The sequence below is a fragment of the Pseudonaja textilis genome, chromosome 8 (genome assembly GCF_049901715.1).
Source record: "Pseudonaja textilis isolate UNSWEBS1 chromosome 8, rPseTex1.2, whole genome shotgun sequence".
Taxonomy (NCBI): domain Eukaryota; kingdom Metazoa; phylum Chordata; class Lepidosauria; order Squamata; family Elapidae; genus Pseudonaja; species Pseudonaja textilis.
This window is the reverse complement of record NC_141997.1, coordinates 8,070,550-8,092,445: the sequence shown is the minus strand read 5'-3', so window position 1 is coordinate 8,092,445 and position 21,896 is coordinate 8,070,550. Positions and strand designations below refer to the sequence as shown.

The window sequence follows — 21,896 nt, the reverse complement described above, 5'->3', positions numbered from 1 at the left end:
ACAACTGTGATTCCCTTTTTAATTCTTAAGTGGCATTATTTAAGCTATAAGATTTAGAGCTATAAACTAATTATGGTGACCCATAAGAGAACAAAAGATACCAGGAGATGTAGAATCTTTAAGATCTTTTTTGGATGAATACACAGCCAAACTTCATGAAGTTATCCAAGCATTAGAAACTAAGTTTGAATTAAAAATAGACACATTGGCAAAGGAACTCCGTGAGGAGATACAAGGTTTGACAGGAGATATTAAACCGGTGAAGGACAGAATGGAGCATAAATTGGAGAAGCAAGACAATTTTTTTGAAGCTGAATGGATGAGAGAGTTATCTTGGAAATCCAAGCTAAGGAGCTGCAATTAAGATTTAGAGCAATCCCTGAGTGATCTGGAGAGGATAATAGGCTAAGGATGATTAAAGTCTTGGCACACTTGATTGTGAAGAAAAGCTTCTCGATCTCAAAAACAACAAAGCCTATAAACTCGAGAATTGCTGCTATGAGAAAACTACCAAGGGATGATTTAGTCCATTTTATAAGAAAAAATAACGATAGCTCATGTTCTGGATTGCCACTTCAAACCTAAAGAATGGAAAATGTAGAAATAATTGTTTTGAAGTCAATTCCTGTAAGAATTCTGAGAAAAAGGAAAGCTTACTCATTCCTTACCAATATTTTGAAGAAGAGAAAAATTCCCTTTCATTGGGACAAGCTTGAGGGAGTGATACTCTCACATATTGTGAGCAAAGATTCCATTTGAATTCTATAGACAGTTATAAATTAATTTCAGAGCCAGTTGAAGAATTGTAGATAGGTAAGACTATTCACTATTTGAGAAAACTTAATGCTGACATAATTTGCCTTCAAGAAACACACATTAAGAAAAAAGATGATAAATATTTAATAATTAAAAGATTAGAGGAGAATTTATATCTTCCGGTTTAAAAAAGATTAATGGACTGGTTTTATATATAAAAACGCAAGTTAAACCTAAGCTACTTCTACTAGATGACCATGGCAAAACTGTAATTGTGGAAATTGAATTTAATGGAATAAAATAAGTAGTAATTGATCTTTATGTGCCAAATGACAGAAAAAGTAAATTTTTTAAGTATCTTATGAACCAACTATTTTGTATGAAAATTGGTTTATTTTGGGAGATTGGAATAGTGACTTCACCACTTTGGGACAGAACATCTACTAAGGGTATCAAACCTCCCAGAGTAAATTACCAAAGACATTTTCGAGATGATAAATAATTTAGTGCTAATAGACCCATGGAGGGAAAAAAAACAACATCGCAAGAGAACATACCCTTTTTTCAGAAAGATACAAATCCTTTTCAAGGATTGATATGATATGAACCTCTAAAAATTTAGCAACTAGAATTTTGAAAGCTGACCCATCACTACCCCATGGACAATGTTCCTCCAGGCCTTCCTGTCCTCTACCATCCCCGGGAGTCCATTTAAGCTCACGCTGACTGCTTCAGTGACTTCATCCAGCCACCTCATTCTCTGCTGTCCTGTTCGTCTTTTGCCCTCAATCATTCCCAGAATTAGGCTCTTCTCCAGTGAGTCCTTCCTTCTCATTAGGTGGCCAAAGTATTTGAGTTTCATCTTCAGGATCTGGCCTTCTAAAGATCAATCAGGGGTGATCTCCTCTAGGACTGACCGGTTTGATCGCCTTGCAGTCCAAGGGACTCACAGGAGTCTTCTCTAACATCGTAGCTCAAAGGCATCAATTCTTTGGTGTTTAGCCTTCCTTATGGTCAAACTTTCACAGCCATATATTGCAACTGGGAAAACCATAGCCTTGACTTTACACACTTTTGTTGGCAGGGTGATGTCTCTGCTTTTTAGTATGCTGTCTAGATTTGCCATAGATTTTCTCCCCAGGAGCAAGCGTCATTTAATTTCTTGGCTGTAGTCCCCATCTATGGTGATCTTGGAGCCCAAGAAAGTAAAATCTGTCATTGCCTCCATTTCTTTCCCATCTATTTGCCAGAAATTGAGAGGGCTGGATGCCATGATTTTAGTTTTCTTGAGTTTCAAGCCAACTTTTGCACTCTCCTCTTTCACCTGCATCAAGAGGCTCTTTAGTTCCTCTTCAGTTGATATTTCTCCCGGCAATCTTAATTCCAATTTGTGATTCATCTAGCCCTGCCTTTTGGAATTTTGGATTTAATGTAACATTTGAACAGTGGGAGAATATATGGAATAAAGGTTTAAAGTTTACCTTAAACCATAATTTGAAAGAAAATTTCTATAAGATGTTGAATCGTTGGTATTTAACTCTAGATAAATTGTCAAGAATGTATAACATACTCCAAATGAATGTTTGAAATGTAAATGTAAAGAAGGGACTTTTTATCATCTATGGTGGAGGTGTGATAAAGAAATATTTGATTCACACATAAATACAGAAAATTCTTAAAGTGAATATAGAAAGAAAACCAGAGTCTTTTCTTTTTGCTTTAATGGAACAAGATTTGGCAAAAGAATTCGAAACTCTGATATGTTGATGGCAGAAAGACTATGCACGGAAATGGAAGATCACCTCGATCCCCACAGTGGATGAATGGCTGGAAAAACTGATGGAATTAAGAGGAATGGCTAAATTGACTGCTTTGATTGAAGAAGAACAAAACCACATATACCTTTATTTCTACTTGGAAATCACTTCTGAACTTTGTGCTTGAGGTGGAAAAAATGAAACTTTGATTTTGGGTTTTACCGATTAGATAGATTTGTTATTATAGAAATGGCTAATTTCTATTATTATGAACAAATAAAAAGTTGAGGGTTGATATTAATGCCTTATTTTGCTACACCAAAGGAGTTGGAAGTCAATGCCTTTTTCTCCTTTTTCCCTTGCTTTTCCTCACTATACACTTCTCTTTTTCCTTTCCCAATTTCCCTAATATTTACTTTTGTATTCTCTTTGTATATCATATTATAAATTAATAAAAAACTATAAAATAGTATTAAAATTAATCCTTTAAAATACAACTTGCCTAATAATTGTGCACACAGTATACGTCTATAGATTCTTCAGCTACAAATAATATTATGCCCTATTAAGTTCTATTTGAAATTAAAAATAATAAAATCTATAGTCTAACCCACATTTACTCTGTAACAACTCTACTTAGGGTGTAAATTATTTCAAAAAGTGACATACCATTTGAAGTGTGGTGGGGGGTTTTTTGGAGAAGGAAAGACATGCAATGAACCTAAATCTGTATTTTTCTATATAAAATATTGTCAAGTACATATTTTGTACTTATTTTTGAGCTGTTCACACATTATCCCAGAAAAACACTCAATATTCTTTTTCAGCTTATGATACAATGCGCAAGTAACTTAACCATCTGTAATTTTTTCCTAAATCTCTAAAGCCGAAAAGAGTCTTTGCATCTTGCTTTAAGTAAAGATAAACCATCATTAAATGATAAACTAAAAACAAAAAATTGGATTTATAATTTGCCCCAAGATTATAGGAATCTTGGCAACAGAAAAATCGCAAACACAAATAGCAAATACAAACAAAGCCACAACGAAAACATCACAATGAAAGCTCTTTCAAAATAAATGGAATCGTGAAATTATAGTACATAACTAATATTCCTAATAACTTACCATGTATGGTTTCTTAATAAATTTTCTGAAAGGCTGACTGGGGAATCTTGGTGATTTCTGGTATTTGTATGTTTGAACATTCCGAAGTTTTACAAAGCTACTATTCTGTGCATGCCTAAATAACAAAATATTTCAGTGTTTATCAATTTCAATAAATTTATTTAAATTGGCACAGTAACATAAAATTTAAATCAAATATAATTTATGAAAACTTTGATAAATTCAACAGTCATCCGATATGTCTAACAAACATGCTAATCATAAAGTATTCTTGTTCCTGCAATATTCCATATATTGAGACAAAGTACATTACTATTTGCAGATCATCAAACACTGTTAAGTATTTGTGCAAAGAACTACACTATTCTCTTCTGAAATTTCAGTTTACAGAGTTCAATGTAATACTCTAAAATAATCTGTTTTAGAAGATTAGTATTTTCTAATTATTCTATATCTATCAAATTATTATTGCATATAAAGACATTATAGTACATCTTTATCCATCTGAAATTAATCCAATTATTTTAAGACCAATTCAGACAAGTCTCTTAGACCAAAGCTGTTCATGGATCAAGTCTGAACCAAACATTCCATAAATAAAATCTGAGATGTTAGTGGTTCAAAGATACACTATAGTTATTCAAATATAACATCAATGCCCAAACTCCTGCCAAAATGTCAAATTAAACAAGAAATGCTTTGAATGATCTTCTAATTTGGAAAGGAACTGAAAAAGGAAGCATGCCACCAGCACTCTTCTTCTATGGCCTCATAAATAGATACGTTAAATGGATATGAATTCAATAGTTTGGGCTTCATCTTGTAAAAATAATGGCCCATTTTTAAAAACACATTTAAAGCATCCATTTTAATGACAGCCACTTTACCATATTAAAAACAATTTTGTTCAGAATTTGAGAATAAAAATGTAAGACAATGAATATGGTAATTATCTTAAATTTACTAGGTAAAATCTAATAAAAATAAATTCCAGGAAATCAATTATTGATAAAATTACCTGCATTCTGGAAGCGGGACATGGCAAATATTTATAGTGAAACATGTAAAGCAGTGGAGGCCAATGTCAAAATTCAGGTGCAACAGCAAATTATAAATATCTAACAACATAATAACTAATAATTCTGAAAAAGGTAGTTCTGGCTATGCTTGACAAATAATACAGCATCTGCCAAACAGGCATGAAATGATTGTATTCCTCCTAGTATTATTTTATACTGAAGGATAACTTGAGGGCTGGTTCTGGGAACTCTGAATCTGTGACAAATTGATTGAAATAGTGGATGCTCTGGCCTGAGTGTGGGTGACAAGTATATTATAGAAAGCCAAGAATGACTCATAGTCTAGCAAAGAGCCAGAGTTTACCTGATCATCCATCACCCAGAAAAGCTTTGCCAGATAACACTTTGCTAATATTATGGCTGAAGACAAGCTATATTTTTTCTAGTGTTGTGTAGGTATAGCTATTTGGAATGTTCATATTTTGAAGGCTATATCATGGAAGAATTTTACATTAATTAAACTGGCTTATAAAATTTAACTATGGAATAAAGATAATGGATGGCAAATTGTGTGGTCTGAAAAATGGTGTAATAAAGCCAAAAGCAAAAAAGAGATACACATATTTGAAAGATACTTGCCAAGGGTATTTGAATGACTGGTTAGCATTTTTCACAACATATGGATGTAGTTAGTGAATTATGTCTAGCTGATGCATTTTAATGTTATCTGTAAATAGACTGGATTCAGGCATGAGAAGTAGAATAGCTAAGTTTGCTGATGACTCTAAACTGTGAAGAGTCATTAAAACAATAAGGGACTTGAAAATGCTCCAAAAGGATCTCTGCACATTAGAGAAATAGGTGTCAAAGTGCAGGATATGATTCAATGTAACGCACACTGGTACAAAAAATTCAAACTAATATAAATGAATGAGATTAGCTGTAACAATGAGTAGTCCTTGACTTGACTATTTGTTCAGCTACAATTCAAAGTTACAATGTTGCTCAGTGAAAGGACTTATGTGCAGGACTTATGTCCAGTTCCCCAAGTTATGGCTACTGCATCGTTCCTGTGGTTGCATGATTGCGACTTGGCAATCTATTTGCCCTTATGACTAGTTGCCAAGTGCCCTGCAATCATGCGGTTTCCATTTGCAATTTTCCTTGCCAGCTTCCCCAGAAAGTCAATGGAGAAGCTAGCAGGGGACTTTCTGGGAACTTTCTCTCACTTCTGGTAGCTGGCTGGAAAGGCTCCATGACAAAATCCAAACATGATTTTGGCATGGAATGTTTTCAGCCAGTCCCTAGAGTCCAGAGGACTCTCTCTTGACCTCAGAGCTTTTTCGGCCAACCTCCAGAAATAAGATAGAGGCAGCAGAGGTTTGGATTTCTGCACTGAGGTTTGAATTTTGGCATGGACCTTGTCAGCCAGCCTGCAGAGATGAAAGTGAGTCCTCTTGGCATGTGGCAGCAACTTGTATGTGTGCAGCAGATTCCTGCATGTACGCTTTGATTTCTATAGATTCCTGCTTGGATTTTGGCATGGAAGTCCTTTTCACTCTGAGGAAGTCCTTTTCACTCTGGAGGCTGGCTGAAAACATCCCATGCAAAAATCCAAGTAGAATTTTCAGCCATGGAGAATTTTCAATCTAAGGATGGAAAGACTTGAGAACGTCCCAATTTTGGAGCTGCAATTTCAAACAGTTCCAATGCCCTCAACACACTCTCTACAATACCCCTAGCCACACTGTTGCTTTCTCCACCAACCAGTAGAGCCCGAGGTCTGCAATTTCCTGCCAGCTTCCTCACTGACCTGATTGTGCGAAGCTAGCATTGTTGCCTCACCTAAGACCGGAGCATTCAAATATCTATGACAACTGCCTGGATTGCCTTTGCTAGGCAAAGCAGTCACACTTTACCAGAGCATCACTTAGCAACCACAATTTTGGTCGCAATTGTGGTCATACAAGACTACCTGTAATGAGGAGTCAAATCTTGGTTGTAATGGTAAACAGCTCATTGAAGATGTTGAACATCTTCTATAAAATAGATCAACAGCATTTTAGGGATAATAAGCAGTATTGAAAGTTGAGAGGCCAATACCATAATGCCCTTATATAAAGCAATAGTACTACCACATCTGGGCTGTTGTGTGCAGTTTTGGTCATCACAACACAAAGAGGATACAATGGAGCTAGAGAAGTTTTAGAAAAGGGAAACTAAAAATTGTTAACTACAGTTGTGCTCATAAGTTTACATACCCTGGCAGAATTTATGATTTCTTGGCCATTTTTCAGAGAACATGAGTGATAACACAAACACTTTTCTTTCACTCATGGTTAATGTATGGCTGAAGCCATTTATTATCAATCAACTGTGTTTACTCTTTTTAAATCATAATGACAACAGAAACTACCCAAATGACCCTGATCAAAAGTTTACATACCCTGGTAATTTTGGCCCAATAGCATGCACACAAGTTGGCACAAAGGGGTTTGAATGGCTATTAAAGGTAACCATCTTCACCTGTGATCTGTTTGTTTGTAATTAGTGTGTGTGTATAAAAGGTCAATGAGTTCCTGGACTCCTGACAGACTCTTGCATCTTTCATCCAGTGCTGCACTGACGTTTCTGGCTTCTGAGTCATGGGGAAAGCAAAAGAATTGTCAAAGGATCTGCGGGAAAAGATAGCTGAACTGTATAAAACAGGAAAAGAATATAAAAAAGATATCCAAGGAACTGAGAATGCCAATCAGCAGTGTTCAAACACTAATCAAGAAGTGGAAAACGAGCGGTTCTGTTGAAATAAAAACCCGGTCAGGTAGACCAACTAAAATTTCAGCCACAACTGCCAGGAAAATTGTTCGGGATGCAAAGCAAAACCCACAAATAACTTCAGGTAAATACAGGACTCTCTGAAAACACATGGTGTGGCTGTTTCAAGATGCACAATAAGAAGGCACTGGAAGGAAAATGGGCTGCATGGTCGAATCACCAGAAGAAAGCAAATGTCACAAAATATCCTGCTTACAATATGCCAATCAGCACAGAGACAAGCTTCAAACCTTCCGGCACAAAGTCATTTGGAGTGATGAGACCAAAATTGAGCTTTTTGGCCACAACCATAAACGCTACATTTGGAGAGGAGTCAACAAGGCCTATTATGAAAAGTACACCATTCCTACTGTGAAACACGGAGGTGGATCGCTGATGTTTTGGGGATGTGTGAGCTACACAGGCACAGGAAATTTGGTCAGAATTGATGGCAAGATGAATGCAGTATGTTATCAAAAGATACTGGAGGAAAATTTGCATTCATCAACCCGGAAGCTGTGCATGGGACGTACTTGGACATTCCAACATGACAATGATCCTAACCACAAGGCCAAGCGATCTGTCATTGGCTACAGCAGAATAAAGTGAAGGTTCTGGAGTGGCCATCTCAGTCTCCTGACCTCAATATCATTGAGCCACTCTGGGGAGATCTCAAACATATGCAGTTCATGCAAGACAGCCCAAGAATTTACAGGCACTGGAGGCTTTTTGCCAGGAAGAATGGGCAGCTTTACCATCTGAGAAGATAAAGAGCCTCATCTATACATACCAGAGAAGACTTCAAGCTGTCATTGATGTTAAAGGGGGCAATACACCATATTAATAACTAGGGTATGTAAACTTTTGATCAGGGTCATTTGGATAGTTTCAATTGTCATTATGGTTTAAAAAGAGTAAACACGGTTGATTGATAATAAATGGCTTCAGCCAACCACTAAACATGAGTGAAAGAAAAGTTTTTGTGTTATCTTTCATATTCTCTGAAAAATGCCCAAAAAATCATAAATTCTGCCAGGGTATATAAACTTATGAGCACAACTGTAAAAATGTGATAAATAAATAAACAGAAATTTACAACATTTTCATCTCAACTAAAGTGTACTGCAAATTACCACAAATCTTTGTTTTGGTAAATGAAGAGAAAAAGTTTAGACGGATATACGACAGTATCCTACCTCAGTTGCTTGCATTCACATTATTATATGGCTTTGAGGTCTAAATAAAACCAAGTATCTCCTGAAAGATGGAAGCAAACGTGTCTAATGAAAAATGGATTAGTTTTGAAGAGCTGGGATACAGAAAGTGTTTTTTCACAGAGGCATAGGAGTATCAAAAATAAATTGGCATTGTCTTTGGAAAAAGCCTAAATCGGAACATGATGGGTTCTACTCTGTATGTTGTTTCTTAAAATGTGTTTCTTGAAGGCATATTATATCAGCTTTTTGTTTGTACAGGTTTGTAAAATTTGTTTTCTTTTTATTGGAGAATTTAATCCATTTATATTCATAGATATTTATTTTATCTCTTCATCCATTTTATTGTCTATACTGTTGCCTCTATCTTCTGTTTATCCTGTTTTCTCTCTGTGCTCTTGTTCTGATCCTCTCTCTTTCTCCCTATTCTATTTCCTCTTTGCTTCTCTCTTCTTGTTCTGACTCTTTAAAAAAAAGTATTTTCATCTGACTATGCAGGTGGGAAACAACTATTTCAAACCAGATATGAAAGAACAGAGTACATAATTTTGTACAACATTAATCTGAATACATTTTCTTTCTCAATTTCCAATATAGCACATCAGATATTTTACAACCAAACTAGTTCATTTGTTATCCATAGTCCAAACTATATCATGTTACTATAACTTATTATAGTAAGGGTATAGGGGAAGGAAAAGAATAGTAAAACACTGATACTAAGTTCAAAATTAATTTAATTCTATCTTCTAGCAATACGATAGAAACCAAAGGAATATGATGAATTTTTATGTTGATTATGATATTCCACTAAAAACTGCAAAGGGAAAAGAAAGAAAACGTTATTCAAACCAAGATACACATCATGAAAATAGCATTAGAAATAATAGTGTGGCTATCGTATTTTAACTCCAACTATTATTTCTCTTGCAAACATCTACCTTTGTGGGACATTAATGTAAAATATATTTTCATCTTCATTCTCCAGTCTCTGTTTTCTTCGCCTTTCGATGTCATGTCTTAAATCATTTGGGTCCTCTAGAACTCTCACAACGTTCTAAAAATAAAATAAATGGATTACTGAATTAAAATTTTTATTTTTATTCTCAACTAAGTTTAAGACCAGTGTTAGAATAAAATAAAGCAAAAAGTGTTACATTTCACAGAAATGAATATTTATTAATTCAATTTCTATAATCGCACATTTCAATCCAATAAACTCTGAGCAGCGAACAATATTACAACAATTAAAACCATAAAAACACAAAAACAATTATCTTAATAATTACCCTGAAATTAACAATGCAACCAGGTAACGGGACTCCATTACAAATTATACATTAGAGTTACTGCAGTAAAAATTCTCATTCAACTATTAATATCAATTTGGTGAACTTGAAATTCTCAGCCAAATCTACTTCACATGTTTGAAAACAGAGTTACATATATCCATTTAAGCTCTTTGGGAGGCAATTAGAATAAGAAATGCATTTCAATAAAAAATAAAGTTACAGCATTGTTTCAGTAAGGTAGGATTACATGCTAAACAAATAAACATATTATAGAATCATTAAAATAAGACACTTTATCCCGTTGCTGAAAATATTTTTTATCATATGTTTTTTCATTTCATTATAAATATACAGACCTGTCCAGACTCACACGAAATAGCTCGTTTGTTCTGAAGTTCTGCCAAAGACATATCAATCCTCCTAATATAATGACCAAGTAAATTATTATCAGTAAGTTATATGGAAAAAAAATAACAACAAATACTAAATTACACAAAATGTAATTAAATAATGCAACCTGCTGCACGTCTACTTTACTTTTTAAAATCTCAGGGTCCATGTTGGTCATGGTGCAGAAATGCATTTAGATCACTCTGAACATGAATAGAAAGGGTAGGATGTAACTAGTTTATAGGAATATATATAAGAAGAGCCAAAAAATGAGCCAAGAAATGTTCATAGAGGAAAAAACAGATACCACATGCTGGATATATCTTAAGTTTGCCAAATTATTTGTTGTTTAATCAGCCAAAATGAATTTTATGGGCTGAATAAATTTACCTTACCTGTGAATCTCTGGATCCAAATGTCTTTTAACTTCATTTGCCCCTGATATATCTTGTATTTTTGAAAAGCGCTCATTTAAAGTTAGGTCAGAAGATTTAAAATAATTTGCTGTGAAGACAATGAAGAAAAAAAGCTAATTCTACAAGCAGCAATATCATTGTTAGCAAATGAAATATCCACCCTGAAGATCGTAGTATTTTAACCCTTGTAATCTTTAAAGCCTTAATAAATTTGTAATGGTAGCATACAGCATATTTGTATTTTATTTCAATATAACCTTCAAAATCTACTCAATAATCCTTTCATCTCAAAGAGCTCATATAATTTTTACTGTTTAGGCAGCCAAATGCAGAAAGATCAAAATTATATACAGTTCAATTAAAATTATTGCAAATTAAAATTGTGTGTGTGTGTGTGTGTGTGTGTATGCCATTTCTGTGCCCATTAGTAATCAACTGTTTTTTAAAGTATTAATTTGATCTATATATGTACAAAGCCATCATATCTGAACTTCAATTGTTAAAAAAAAAATCCCACCACCTTTAATTTAAAAAGTGAAAGAGTCTTTCTTGAATTTTTTAGTAATATACTACTTTATGCAACAGCTGCAACATTTCACGTCTTAGATTATCTTGGTTAATGAAATACAAAATATTTTGATTACTAGACAATGATAATACCACAAAAACAGGATGTTTTTAATTTTCTGTAACCACCTTTTACTTGGTGGATGATTGTGATGATTTCCTGAGCAAATTCTTTTGATGGGTTTTGTTCTACCTTCTGTGTCACAGATTTTATATGTTCAAATACAGGATGAAAACTTTCAGGTTTTTTACCCACAGCTACTAGGTCACATGATGTCTGCCTCTCCATGATATGACCAGAAGCTCCCCTGGAATAAATTCAGGAAAGTTTAGAAAATATTCTCTGTTAAAATAACATTCAAAGTATTTGAATAAAATAGCAATAGAAATTAAAAAAGGAAAATGAAGACTAATCCACATACAAAGATGGAGACAGGTAGGAATATTAATGATTCAATATACGCATGTAGTATTCATATTTAGAGCATTTCACTGTTCTTATGTTTGATTTCATACACAAAATGCAGTGTTTGCATCCTCATACACAATGCAAAGGCATGGAAGTATTTGTGGAGCAGAAATACAGTTGCTTAATCTTTCTCCATATACACAGCATATCTGTAAGATAGCGAAACAGTGAGTCTCCAGGTTAGCTATAAAAATACTATTTTGTTTTTTATAACATCATTAACAGCCAATCAGATTTGTGTATTTCTGACATCTACTTTCAACTCATATCAAATAGCAGCTGATCATAACTCTTAAGAGCCATCTAATCTTTTATGTATGGCAGAAATCAGCTTGTTTCATTTTGCCTCAATCACATATGATGTCAGACTGCCCACAACTTGAACTTCTAGATAGAAATGATCCTTGGTGCCATTTGTTGAGAACGATATAGTTTTATTAGAGAGCAAACGTATTGCAGCATTGCATAGCCAGAACTGAGACTCGCACTCCAAAATCCCTGAATTCTTCTCACCCCTCGCTTTACTGTCTCTCATTACCTATTCTAGTATAACCAATCAAGTTCATGCAAGATGTTTTCATAATGGTCAGTTCAAACGCAGGTTGGTATGCAGCTCCCTCATTCTTCCAGCTTGATAACCTTGAGGCAGCCTCAATAAAGTACAGTTTCTACGTTCTGTTTCCTAAGCATTTTCCCCCTCCCTCCCCACAGTTCATGGCAGTCTGCCACCAAGCAGCACAGCACAGTGAAAGTGGCAGCCAACATGTGATTATTCTTGTACTGCATTGGCACTTTCCTATATTTTCATCAGAGACACAAGACCACAGTATAAGATTTACAAAGTGCCCAACTGAAATTTCATTATTTGGGTTTCTGCTTTTAGGGATGCAGTGGCTCAGTGGCTAAGATGCTGGGCTTGTTGATCAGAAAGGTTGGCAGTTTGAATCCCTAGCACCGCGTAATGGAGTGAGCTCCCATTACTTGTCCCAGCTTCTGCCAACCTAGCAGTTCAAAAGCATGTAAAAATGCAAGTAGAAAAATAGGGACCACTTTGGTGGGAAGGTAACAGCATTCCGGGTGCCTTAGGTGCTCAGTCATGCCAGCCACATGACCATGGAGACATCTTCGGACAGTGCTGGCTCTTCAGCTTTGTAACAGAGATGAGCACCGCCCCCTACAGCCAGAAACAACTAGCAGGTATGTGTGAGGGGAACCTTTAACTTTACCTTTTATGCTTTTAAAAACATCCTATAGTAAGTTATCTTTTCACTTATATAGCAACTCTAGAAAATAATGCATAAGACATACAGTGAATTTTCAAATCAGCAAAATGCAGAACGTTGTTTTCTAATCACTTACAAGTTATTGCAAATAAAACAATCAGGATGTAACAAATCTTAACTCAACTTAAGAGTGTACTTTCTGTACATAAAAATCCATGAAAATTATTACATGGCTACAAAAACTGTCAACTTTTTCTTTCAGATAATTGGCCTTTAATGGTTTCTCAATTGCTAGCTCTGGCACCAACAGGAAGAGAGGGGAAAAACACTTTTTCTCAGATATCATGGAGAAATAAATGAAAGAAAGGGCTGGGAAAAGGGTGCTATTTAAACCATGCTTCAGGCAGTAATTTAAACTTGGCCAGCAGAACTTGTGGGCAGCAAAAGCCTGAGAACAGACACAGAAAATCATTGCAGCTCTTTTAGACACTAACCCTACTGCAATTTTATACTAAAGAATAAAATGTTATATTATGAAACACATCAACTGAAGAATTGGATATATTAAACTCTCTAAATCATTTAGGTAACAAAAACTAATATTTAAATAAGAAAAAAAGAAAGTTAACAGTATATAGGTGTCCACAATGTCTGCCCAGTACAACTACAATTCAATGGAATGCCAAATTAAAATTTCACTATTCCCAATTAATGGAAATGGAACCTGCCTAGGGGTGAGATTCAGCCGGTTCAGGGCAACCAGATGTTAATTTTACATCCAGTTTGGCGAACCAGTAGTTCCGATGATCAGTTGGCCCTGCCCCACCCGCCTAGGAGTCCCCATGCACTCCATTCTGGCACCTGGTTAAGTGCAGGAAGGCCTCCTAGGCCCAAAATGGGGAGGGGGGGCGTTGTAAAAGAAAGAAAGAAAGAGGGAGGAATGGGAGAAAGAAAGGGAGGGAAGGAGAAAGAAAGAGGGAGGGAGGGAGGGAGGGTGGGGGGGAGGGAAGGGAGAAAGAAAGGGAGGGAAGGGAAAGTGAATGAGATATGGAGGGAGAGAAAAAGGAAAGGTAGGAAGGACCACAAACCCTGGCACTAGACACAGTTTCAGAGGATGCTTTAAAACAACACAGCAATCCAGGGTTGGAAGGGACCTTGGAGATATCTGTTGTGGTTCGCCAGCAGCCGAAAGGGAACCAGTCAGGGAGTCTGGTGGGGACTTGGACGAGGGTCCTGCATCTGATGCAGGGATAGGGCCAGGACTATCTGAGAGTGGGGTGTTGCCTTCGGGGCCTTTGGAGTCTGGCGGCAACGAAGCAGAGGACTCCGGGGAGCCTGTTCCCAGTGCGCGTGTGCACAGGGCTGCTAGAAGGAGAGCGCAGCTGAAGCAGCAGTGGTGACTCAGGAGTAAGGCTGGGAGGTAATTGCCCCTCCCATAAAGGATAAAAGCCAGCCCTTGGGGATGTGCTCTTTGCAGGAAGCAAAGAAGTTAGTTAGATTCTGATTCCTCATCGCAGCCCCGTGGACTCTGGTTTGTCTTTGCTGGAACTTCTGTCAATTTATCTGCTAATTAAGTGAACGTCTGTTTTTTGGCAGCCTTTTACAACCCTGAAAGGCGTGCTCTTATCTGACAATTGTGTTTAATGAGTTTTGGCTGGGAATGAAAATAATTCTCAGTGTTGCATTAAAAAAAGTTTGCTTTTACACAGCGTGTTTTCTTAATTTGAATGAAGCCTGGGTCAGAACATCATCTAGTCCAACCCCCTGCTCCAAGAGCGTTAAATGAGTTTCTTTTGACACACCCAGTCACATGACCACATAGCCACGCCCACCATCACATGGCCACATAGCCATGTCCACCAAGCCACGCCCACAGAACTGGTAGTTAAAAAATTTGAATCCCACCACCTGGCACAGGGTTGGTCTAAGATTATTGGGGTAGACTTGTAAGTGGAGTTCTAAAATTATAAATGGATGAAAGACTAATCAAATGACATTTAGCTATAACCTAAAACCATCATTCTTCTCTAGATTGTAAACTTCTCAAAATATGTTAATTTCAATATCTACATTCTTTGAGCTATATTGTCATATTTTCATTATGTAATGATACACTGTGCAAGTTCAATCTTTGTTCAGTAGTGCTTAAACAGTTGTGAATCCTTTTGGATTTTCAATATTGCTGCATAAATATGACCTGAAATATGATTTGTTTTAAGCCCCACTATAATTATCTTATTCTTTCAATAGGCTAACATTTCAACTGCCAACATTTCATACCTATGCAGTTTATAAGTCTCAGTCATGGGGAGAGGGAGAGGGCTGCTGAATCCCATGGTGGAACTTTTTTCACAGCAGCGGGACTGCTATGCAGAAGTGGGGACAGCATGATCTTTGGGGATGGCAATTGGAAGGAGGGGACCCTGGAGGCATCTCCCTTATATGGCCTGGTGAGACAGGCAGGTACCCTCAGAGAGGGGGTCCTACAAGAATCCTGATCCCACCCTGTTCCTAACCTTCCAAGTGATGGAGAGCTGCTTCCTCTCCATTCAGACCTCGCAACGTCCTGGCACTGGGTGATCGCCTGAATGACATTGGCTGATCGACCAACCATGGTAATAGAGGACAGCATGTGGGTATCTCAGGGATTGGTCTTCCTGCTCCTTTTTGATATTTCCTTGATACTATTAAACAAGGAACATCTCCACCTCCACCCAAATAATAGGGTGGTTTCAGCTCACCTGGGTCAGGAGAGGGCTCATCTTTTATATTTGCTCACAGGGCAGACAAAACTTCACCTCCTCCAGATGTTGGGGAAGAGAAGGGCCGAGCCTTCTCCAACAACCCCTACAACCTCCAAATAAGCAGAAGATCGGGCTTGGGGGGGAGCCCCTGGGCATCAGCCCAATAAATAGTAGACAAAGGCAGAGACAGAAAGGGGTCTTGGGGGGACAGTGCACATTAGCTGCCCTTCTATTGACTTCTTGGCAAGCAGCTGCAAGGCAAAAGGACCAACGCACACAGTGTGCTGGGTGAGAAAAAGATCATGGAGCGACTTACAGAGGATAAGGAAAGCCAGGGAGTCCTTTGAGATTGTGGAAAGGGGAAGTTGAGAGAGTTCAAGTCTGCAGCTGCATTAAAAACTCTGTGGATGGAGGCAAAATGTGGAGATTTGACCCCTCCCTTGAGATTTGCTTCCCTCCTGCCCTTCCCCCCGCTTCCAACTTGGTGCTGGCGCTGCTCCTTGCCCCCCTGAAATGCTGGCAGCCAAGCACAAAGCTGGTGCTGTTTCTTCCCAGACCACTGCAACCTGGGAAAGAAATCAGTGAGGCTTCCTGGAGCCCAGCAAGGCCAATCTACTCCTTCCGAGAACAACTTCCCTGCTGCTTCCAGCTGCACCACTGCTGCCCAGTCTTGGCTGGCTGCATCCTGTGAGGCGGCACTGAGTGAAGCTGCGTCCAGAGCTCCTGCGTCAGCTTAAGCCTCATGGCAGCCTGCCTGCCCAGGCACTTCTCCCCGGCAGATCCCAGGACAGACTACTCAACCTGCCCACCCGCCCTGGCTCCCCTGTCTCCCCCACAGCCTTTTGGAGACAGAGTCCTGACTCAGCCAGGAGGGAAGAGGCGCAGAACCAGCCATAACCTTGATCCATGCAGTCTAACTGGGAGGCTGCTGCCAATGAGTGGCTGAAGGGCTAATGAGCTGCAGCTGCTGCTGGGCGCTGTCAGCCCCTGTGCACTCGCTGCCTCCTGTGCACATGCCCAGCTGATTTGGGGTGGATGGGGCCCAGTCCCTCATCATTTCCAGGGCGGCCCCGCGGGCTAGTTCTAAATACATCAAGGACTGGATCTGGCTTGCGGGCTTTGAGTTTGACACTCCTGCACTCCATTATTCCTCATAAGAAACACTTGCTTGGTACTCAAAGTTTTTGGTACTCATCGCACCTCCCGGAACTAATTAACAATGAGTACCAAAGTACCACTGTACTGACCTAAATTATCAAAATGATTATGTTCCTTCTAAACATTTGTTAAAATGAAATAAATAAAATATAATTAAAGAGACATTACCTGTATTTATGTAATGTTTTCTTCATATCCACTTTGACCGTGAGTTTTTCTTTCCTTGCATGAACATCTGAAATTTTATGTTGGATATCATGCTGGTAGCTGCTGGAAAAATCTATTCTTCCCCTAAAATCCAAATCTTTCTTTATTCGTCCTTTTTCATTTTGATCTAAGGATTTAGCACATGAATTGTGGCCTTTCCCTGAATTATATTTCACTGCCACTTCAGTGTGGGGCTCTCCCATTCGGCTTGCCCTGTCACTGCTATAACGATCTGAATATTTACTATTCCAAACTCCTTTACAGTAGCTGTATTTCTTGTTATCCAACTTGAAATATTTCTCTGCTTTTTCATCAGAGGAGTATTTTCCTCCAACTGGATGTCTATGACGTTTATGAGAATACTCATATGTAACCTTAGCTTCACAATTATTACTATATTCAAGTTCAGCATGCCATTGATCTTCAAGATTTCTTTGTTCTTCCTTTTTCTGATTGGAAGAAGAATGATTTTGTTTCCATTTGGAACTGCTTGCGGATTCTCTATCATACCTCTCCATTTCATTCACCTTTTTAGAGCTGGACCCATATTCTCTGTAATCACGGTCAGGATACCTGTGTTGATATAAAGTAGTTTATACTTGCAGTAAGGAAGAAAATGAGAATTTATGTATGCAGAATGCTGGTAAACTCAGATGTTAAGTAGAATGTGTCACCCCGTAATCCCTCAAGCCACCAAAAAGAGGGGAAATTATCTTGAAAATGCTAGTCACCAACAGGATTAATATAAAAGAAATAATATTCCTCTAACACCAGTAGCCCACAATTAAACTATATTTTTACTGTTAGAGAAAATTATTTTCTGGGCAGAAATCTTGAACTATTAGGGAAAATGGTTTTCACTTGAGGCTTTACACCACTAAAAAAAATAATTAAAACTGGGCAATTTCTCTACCTCTTCTTCGAAGAACTTCTTGGCGTACATTCATTAGAAAATCTTCGAGATGACTGAACATATTTGTCTTCTTGTAATTGGTGGTGCCTCAAGTAATTTTCATTCCACTTCCTTTCAAACTTACATAAAGTCTTTAATGGCCTATGATATGTCTTCATTTCTTTTATGTTTCCAACAGCTCGAGTATCTTCATACATTTCTCTGACATGTACTTTAGATGGATAAAATGACTGATGGTGTTCTTTGTGAGATATTTCTAAATATCTGGAACTAAATTGGTTTCTTCTGATACTTTCATTTTTTTCAGGTGAATATATTCTAAAAGATTTATGATTATCAGTGTCTTCTGAATGGTTTCTTTTCAGAGAAGGGGAATATGACCTGGATTCATGAAGTCGATGATAGTTAGTTTCATGTGGTATATATCTGGGATTGGTTTGCCCATGTTTTGCCTCTTCCATTCTCCAAGATATAAGTTTCTTTGAATCTTTTTGAAAAATCTTATATTCAGAGTCATAATCAATATGATAATGCCTTTGTCTATTGTATTCCTGTGTTCTGAAGACTGGTGACAAAGATCTACATGAAAATACATAAATACAGAATTCAATTCAATTATTGCAACATACATTATGTCAATAGGTTTGGGAGTCTGACAAAGTAGCATAAAATATTGTGTTGAAATTTTTTAAAAATATTTGCAAATCAAACAAGCTGCTTCACTTTTTTATTGGTTAAACTGAGGGAAAATGAAGTAAAACTGGAACAGGTTCCTCATGTAAATAACTCCCATTATACAGACTAACTGCTTCTGGAAATTATTCATATGAAGTGCAGCAAATTTTAAGTACTACAGAAAACTTTCTGTTCCATCACCAGCTACATTCCAAAACATAAACAATATTATCACAGCTATATTCTCAGTAGGGAATATTATATTCCATTCTTACAGATAAGAGGATCTCTCACTCTAAAATCCTGAATACATTTACTTCAAATAGAATTCCAATAATTACGAATATTTCTCAGATAATCATTTAGCGCTGCTGTCTTCTAGTAAATTAAGGAATGAGCAACGAGCAATGTATGAGCAATGGAAAAACATGACCATTTACCTTCGTTTCCACCGTGGTGATCTTGACCGTGATCTAACCATCTTTCCATATACGTGTAAGCTGTCTTTGTTAAACTATTAGCAAAAACATAAACAAGTAAATATTTAGCAGTAACTAGTATGCGCTATAACTATTAATAGTTTAATGGTTACCAGAATTTATTTCAAAAAAGGTATTTAATTTATAAATAATTAACATAACAAGAATGAAAAGCTACTACAGAAAACAACCTTGTATTTTATCTGAAATGGAAATTTTGATAATTTGCTGGTTTCATTAGTATTTTTTATTAGTATTTTTTAAAAAATTCTACAGTAAGTTATTTTCTAAAGAAAAAACATGCTCACAAAATAATGGGATAGAAGCCTAAATCATATAACTTCCACTAAAGTGATGAAAACCAGGGATTAGCAGAGGATTAGTGCTTGGTGCCTTGCTGGCATTCTGTCATCAGTGAGAAAGGTAGGGGAGAACAAATGGGCAATCTGCTATATACTTTTATGGTAGAAAATTGGAAGGGGGGAATTGACAGTTGATAGCCCTATGATACCCTGTTTCTCCAACAATACAGCCTCCCCCAATAGGAAGTCCCAGCATGTTTTATAGGCATGAAATGAAATTAAGCCCCTCCCCCAAATTAAGGCCTATATTAAAACATGCGAAATGGTGGGGAATGGTGGTGGTGGGGGCTTGCCATTAGGAAGTACTTTTGTTGCACACTCGGATATGGTGCTGCCTGCGTTGACCCCGATATAAAGTGCCCCACCAATGCCGAGGTCAACATCCAAGCCATCGCCGCCCGCCCGAAGATGCAAGGTGGGGGAATTAAGTCACCCCCGAAAAGATGGCCTAGCCATTTTTTTGGGCCTCAAAAAAAAAATAAGACCCAGCCTTATTATATGAGAAACACGGTAGTTAGTTTCATATGGTATATATCTGGGATTGTTTTGCCCATGTTTTGCCTCTTCCATTCTCCATCCTCCACAATGGTGACACACCAGAGCTGAGAAATTTCAACCGCTTCATGAAAGCGCTTCAATAGAATAGAATACCTTTATTGTCATTGCATTCCATGAATACAATGAAATTTGAAGGCTACTCCAGCACAGTGCCCCAAACACCACATCACAATCGTACTACAGAGTATTTAAAATAATAATAATAATAATAATAACAACAACAGGACTAAATCAAAAAAGGAATTTGATGCAAGACAATTACTGCCTTGGAAAAGAAACTGTTTCTCAATCTATTAGTCCTCATTTTAAGATACCTATAATGCCTCCCTGATGGTAACAATTCGAAATATGAATGTCCAGGATGAGAACGGTCTATGGAGATTTTAAGTGTTCTAGAGAGGAGTCTGGTCTTCGCAATCTCTTCCAAAGAAGAAAGAGAGCAACCGATGATTTTTTGTGCTGTGTTTATAACTCTCTGGAGCATCTTCTTATCCACTGCAGAACATCCAGCATATCACACCTTTACATAGTATGCCAAAATGCTCTTGAAGGTAGAACGGTAAAAAGTAACCAGCAACTTCTCACCCAGACCACTCTTTTTCAGCACCTCACAGTGTGCAGGCGCTGTTGGGCCTTCTTTGCAGTGGCCATAGTGTGGACCAACCAAGTAAGGTTGTCGGAAATATGACCCACTGTGAAAAGCTAGAGACCGTATCAAGGACATCAGAAAATTGGGAGGGGGGAATTGACGGTTGAGGAAGAACAAAGCCATTTGCAATCAGTTCATGCTGGAGCACTGGTATCTTCAGGGCCCTTTGCTTTGTGTGTGGAATTACACCAGCCAAAATGCCTCAGAGTTCCCAATAACATCATGGCGGTGCTGGATTGGCTACACTTAGTCGGACCACAGGGGGAGGGTCCAAGGAAACCAGTTGTTTTAGCTCTGTAATGGCACGTGTGAATTTTATATTCCATTTGACTCTCCCATAATCAGCATCTCTTAGTAAAAGTGCCTTTTCACTTCCAAAGGAGTCGAGAGTTTTACTTCCCAAAAAGATCAGACTGGGGCGGGTCTGACAATATCTTTCAGTCTATCCATGGAGCTCTGCCAATAATGTCAGACCATTGTGCAACAGTTAGATATTAAGATTCACTCTCTCACACACACAAATGCTAACATAAACAAATCTTGGATATAGAAATTTATATTCTTAAAACTATAAATGCACAATAATGTAATAGTCATGCCATAATTAAGATATATTCAGTAACTATGTAATATTATTTTCTGAATTATCACAGTTTTGTTTAGTTGTAACAATCTGTGATATGCACTGTAGCAAAAATTATGCAATATTGAAATTATCTTCCAGATAAACAAGTTTTGAATTAGCATTATATAAATAAATATTCAAAATTCCCAATCTGTGCTGTCAAAATAATCTCCCAAATTCAAACTTAGGGAAATATCAACTTTTTGCTTTTATAATTATACCAACTCAATATCATATCTCAGTTTTTTGTATTAGTAGATTTGCAGTACTTTCATCTACTGCATTTTGTAAAACGGGAATGCTTTCTTCAACACTCTTTGGAAGATTTAATGACAATATGCCATGCCTTAATATAGAATTTGCCTTAAATGAGAAAACCATAGCAGACAATTCAGAAACATTATTTTATTGCTGAATGAAGTGGAATCCACTTTACAAAAATGTTTTGTTACAATATAATAGCTCTATCTATATACTGTAAA

At 37.2% G+C, this 21,896-nt stretch overlaps 1 protein-coding gene across 4 annotated transcripts in view; it reads right to left on the bottom strand.

Moving 5' to 3' along the window:
* The window catches only part of BCLAF3 (BCLAF1 and THRAP3 family member 3), a 42,590-nt gene that overhangs the window by 14,100 nt on the left and 6,594 nt on the right, over positions 1–21,896 (bottom strand). For all 4 annotated transcript variants that reach the window (XM_026714228.2, XM_026714230.2, XM_087938243.1 and 1 more), the window contains exons 2-9: positions 19,182–19,255; positions 18,067–18,645; positions 17,115–17,726; positions 11,482–11,660; positions 10,765–10,873; positions 10,336–10,399; positions 9,629–9,744; positions 3,641–3,755 (exon numbers count right to left, since the gene is read on the bottom strand). In XM_026714228.2, coding sequence (XP_026570013.2) covers positions 3,641–3,755; positions 9,629–9,744; positions 10,336–10,399; positions 10,765–10,873; positions 11,482–11,660; positions 17,115–17,726; positions 18,067–18,645; positions 19,182–19,222 — 1,815 coding nt within the window. In that variant the 5' untranslated portion in view covers positions 19,223–19,255. The remainder of the gene's footprint in view (positions 1–3,640; positions 3,756–9,628; positions 9,745–10,335; positions 10,400–10,764; positions 10,874–11,481; positions 11,661–17,114; positions 17,727–18,066; positions 18,646–19,181; positions 19,256–21,896) is intronic.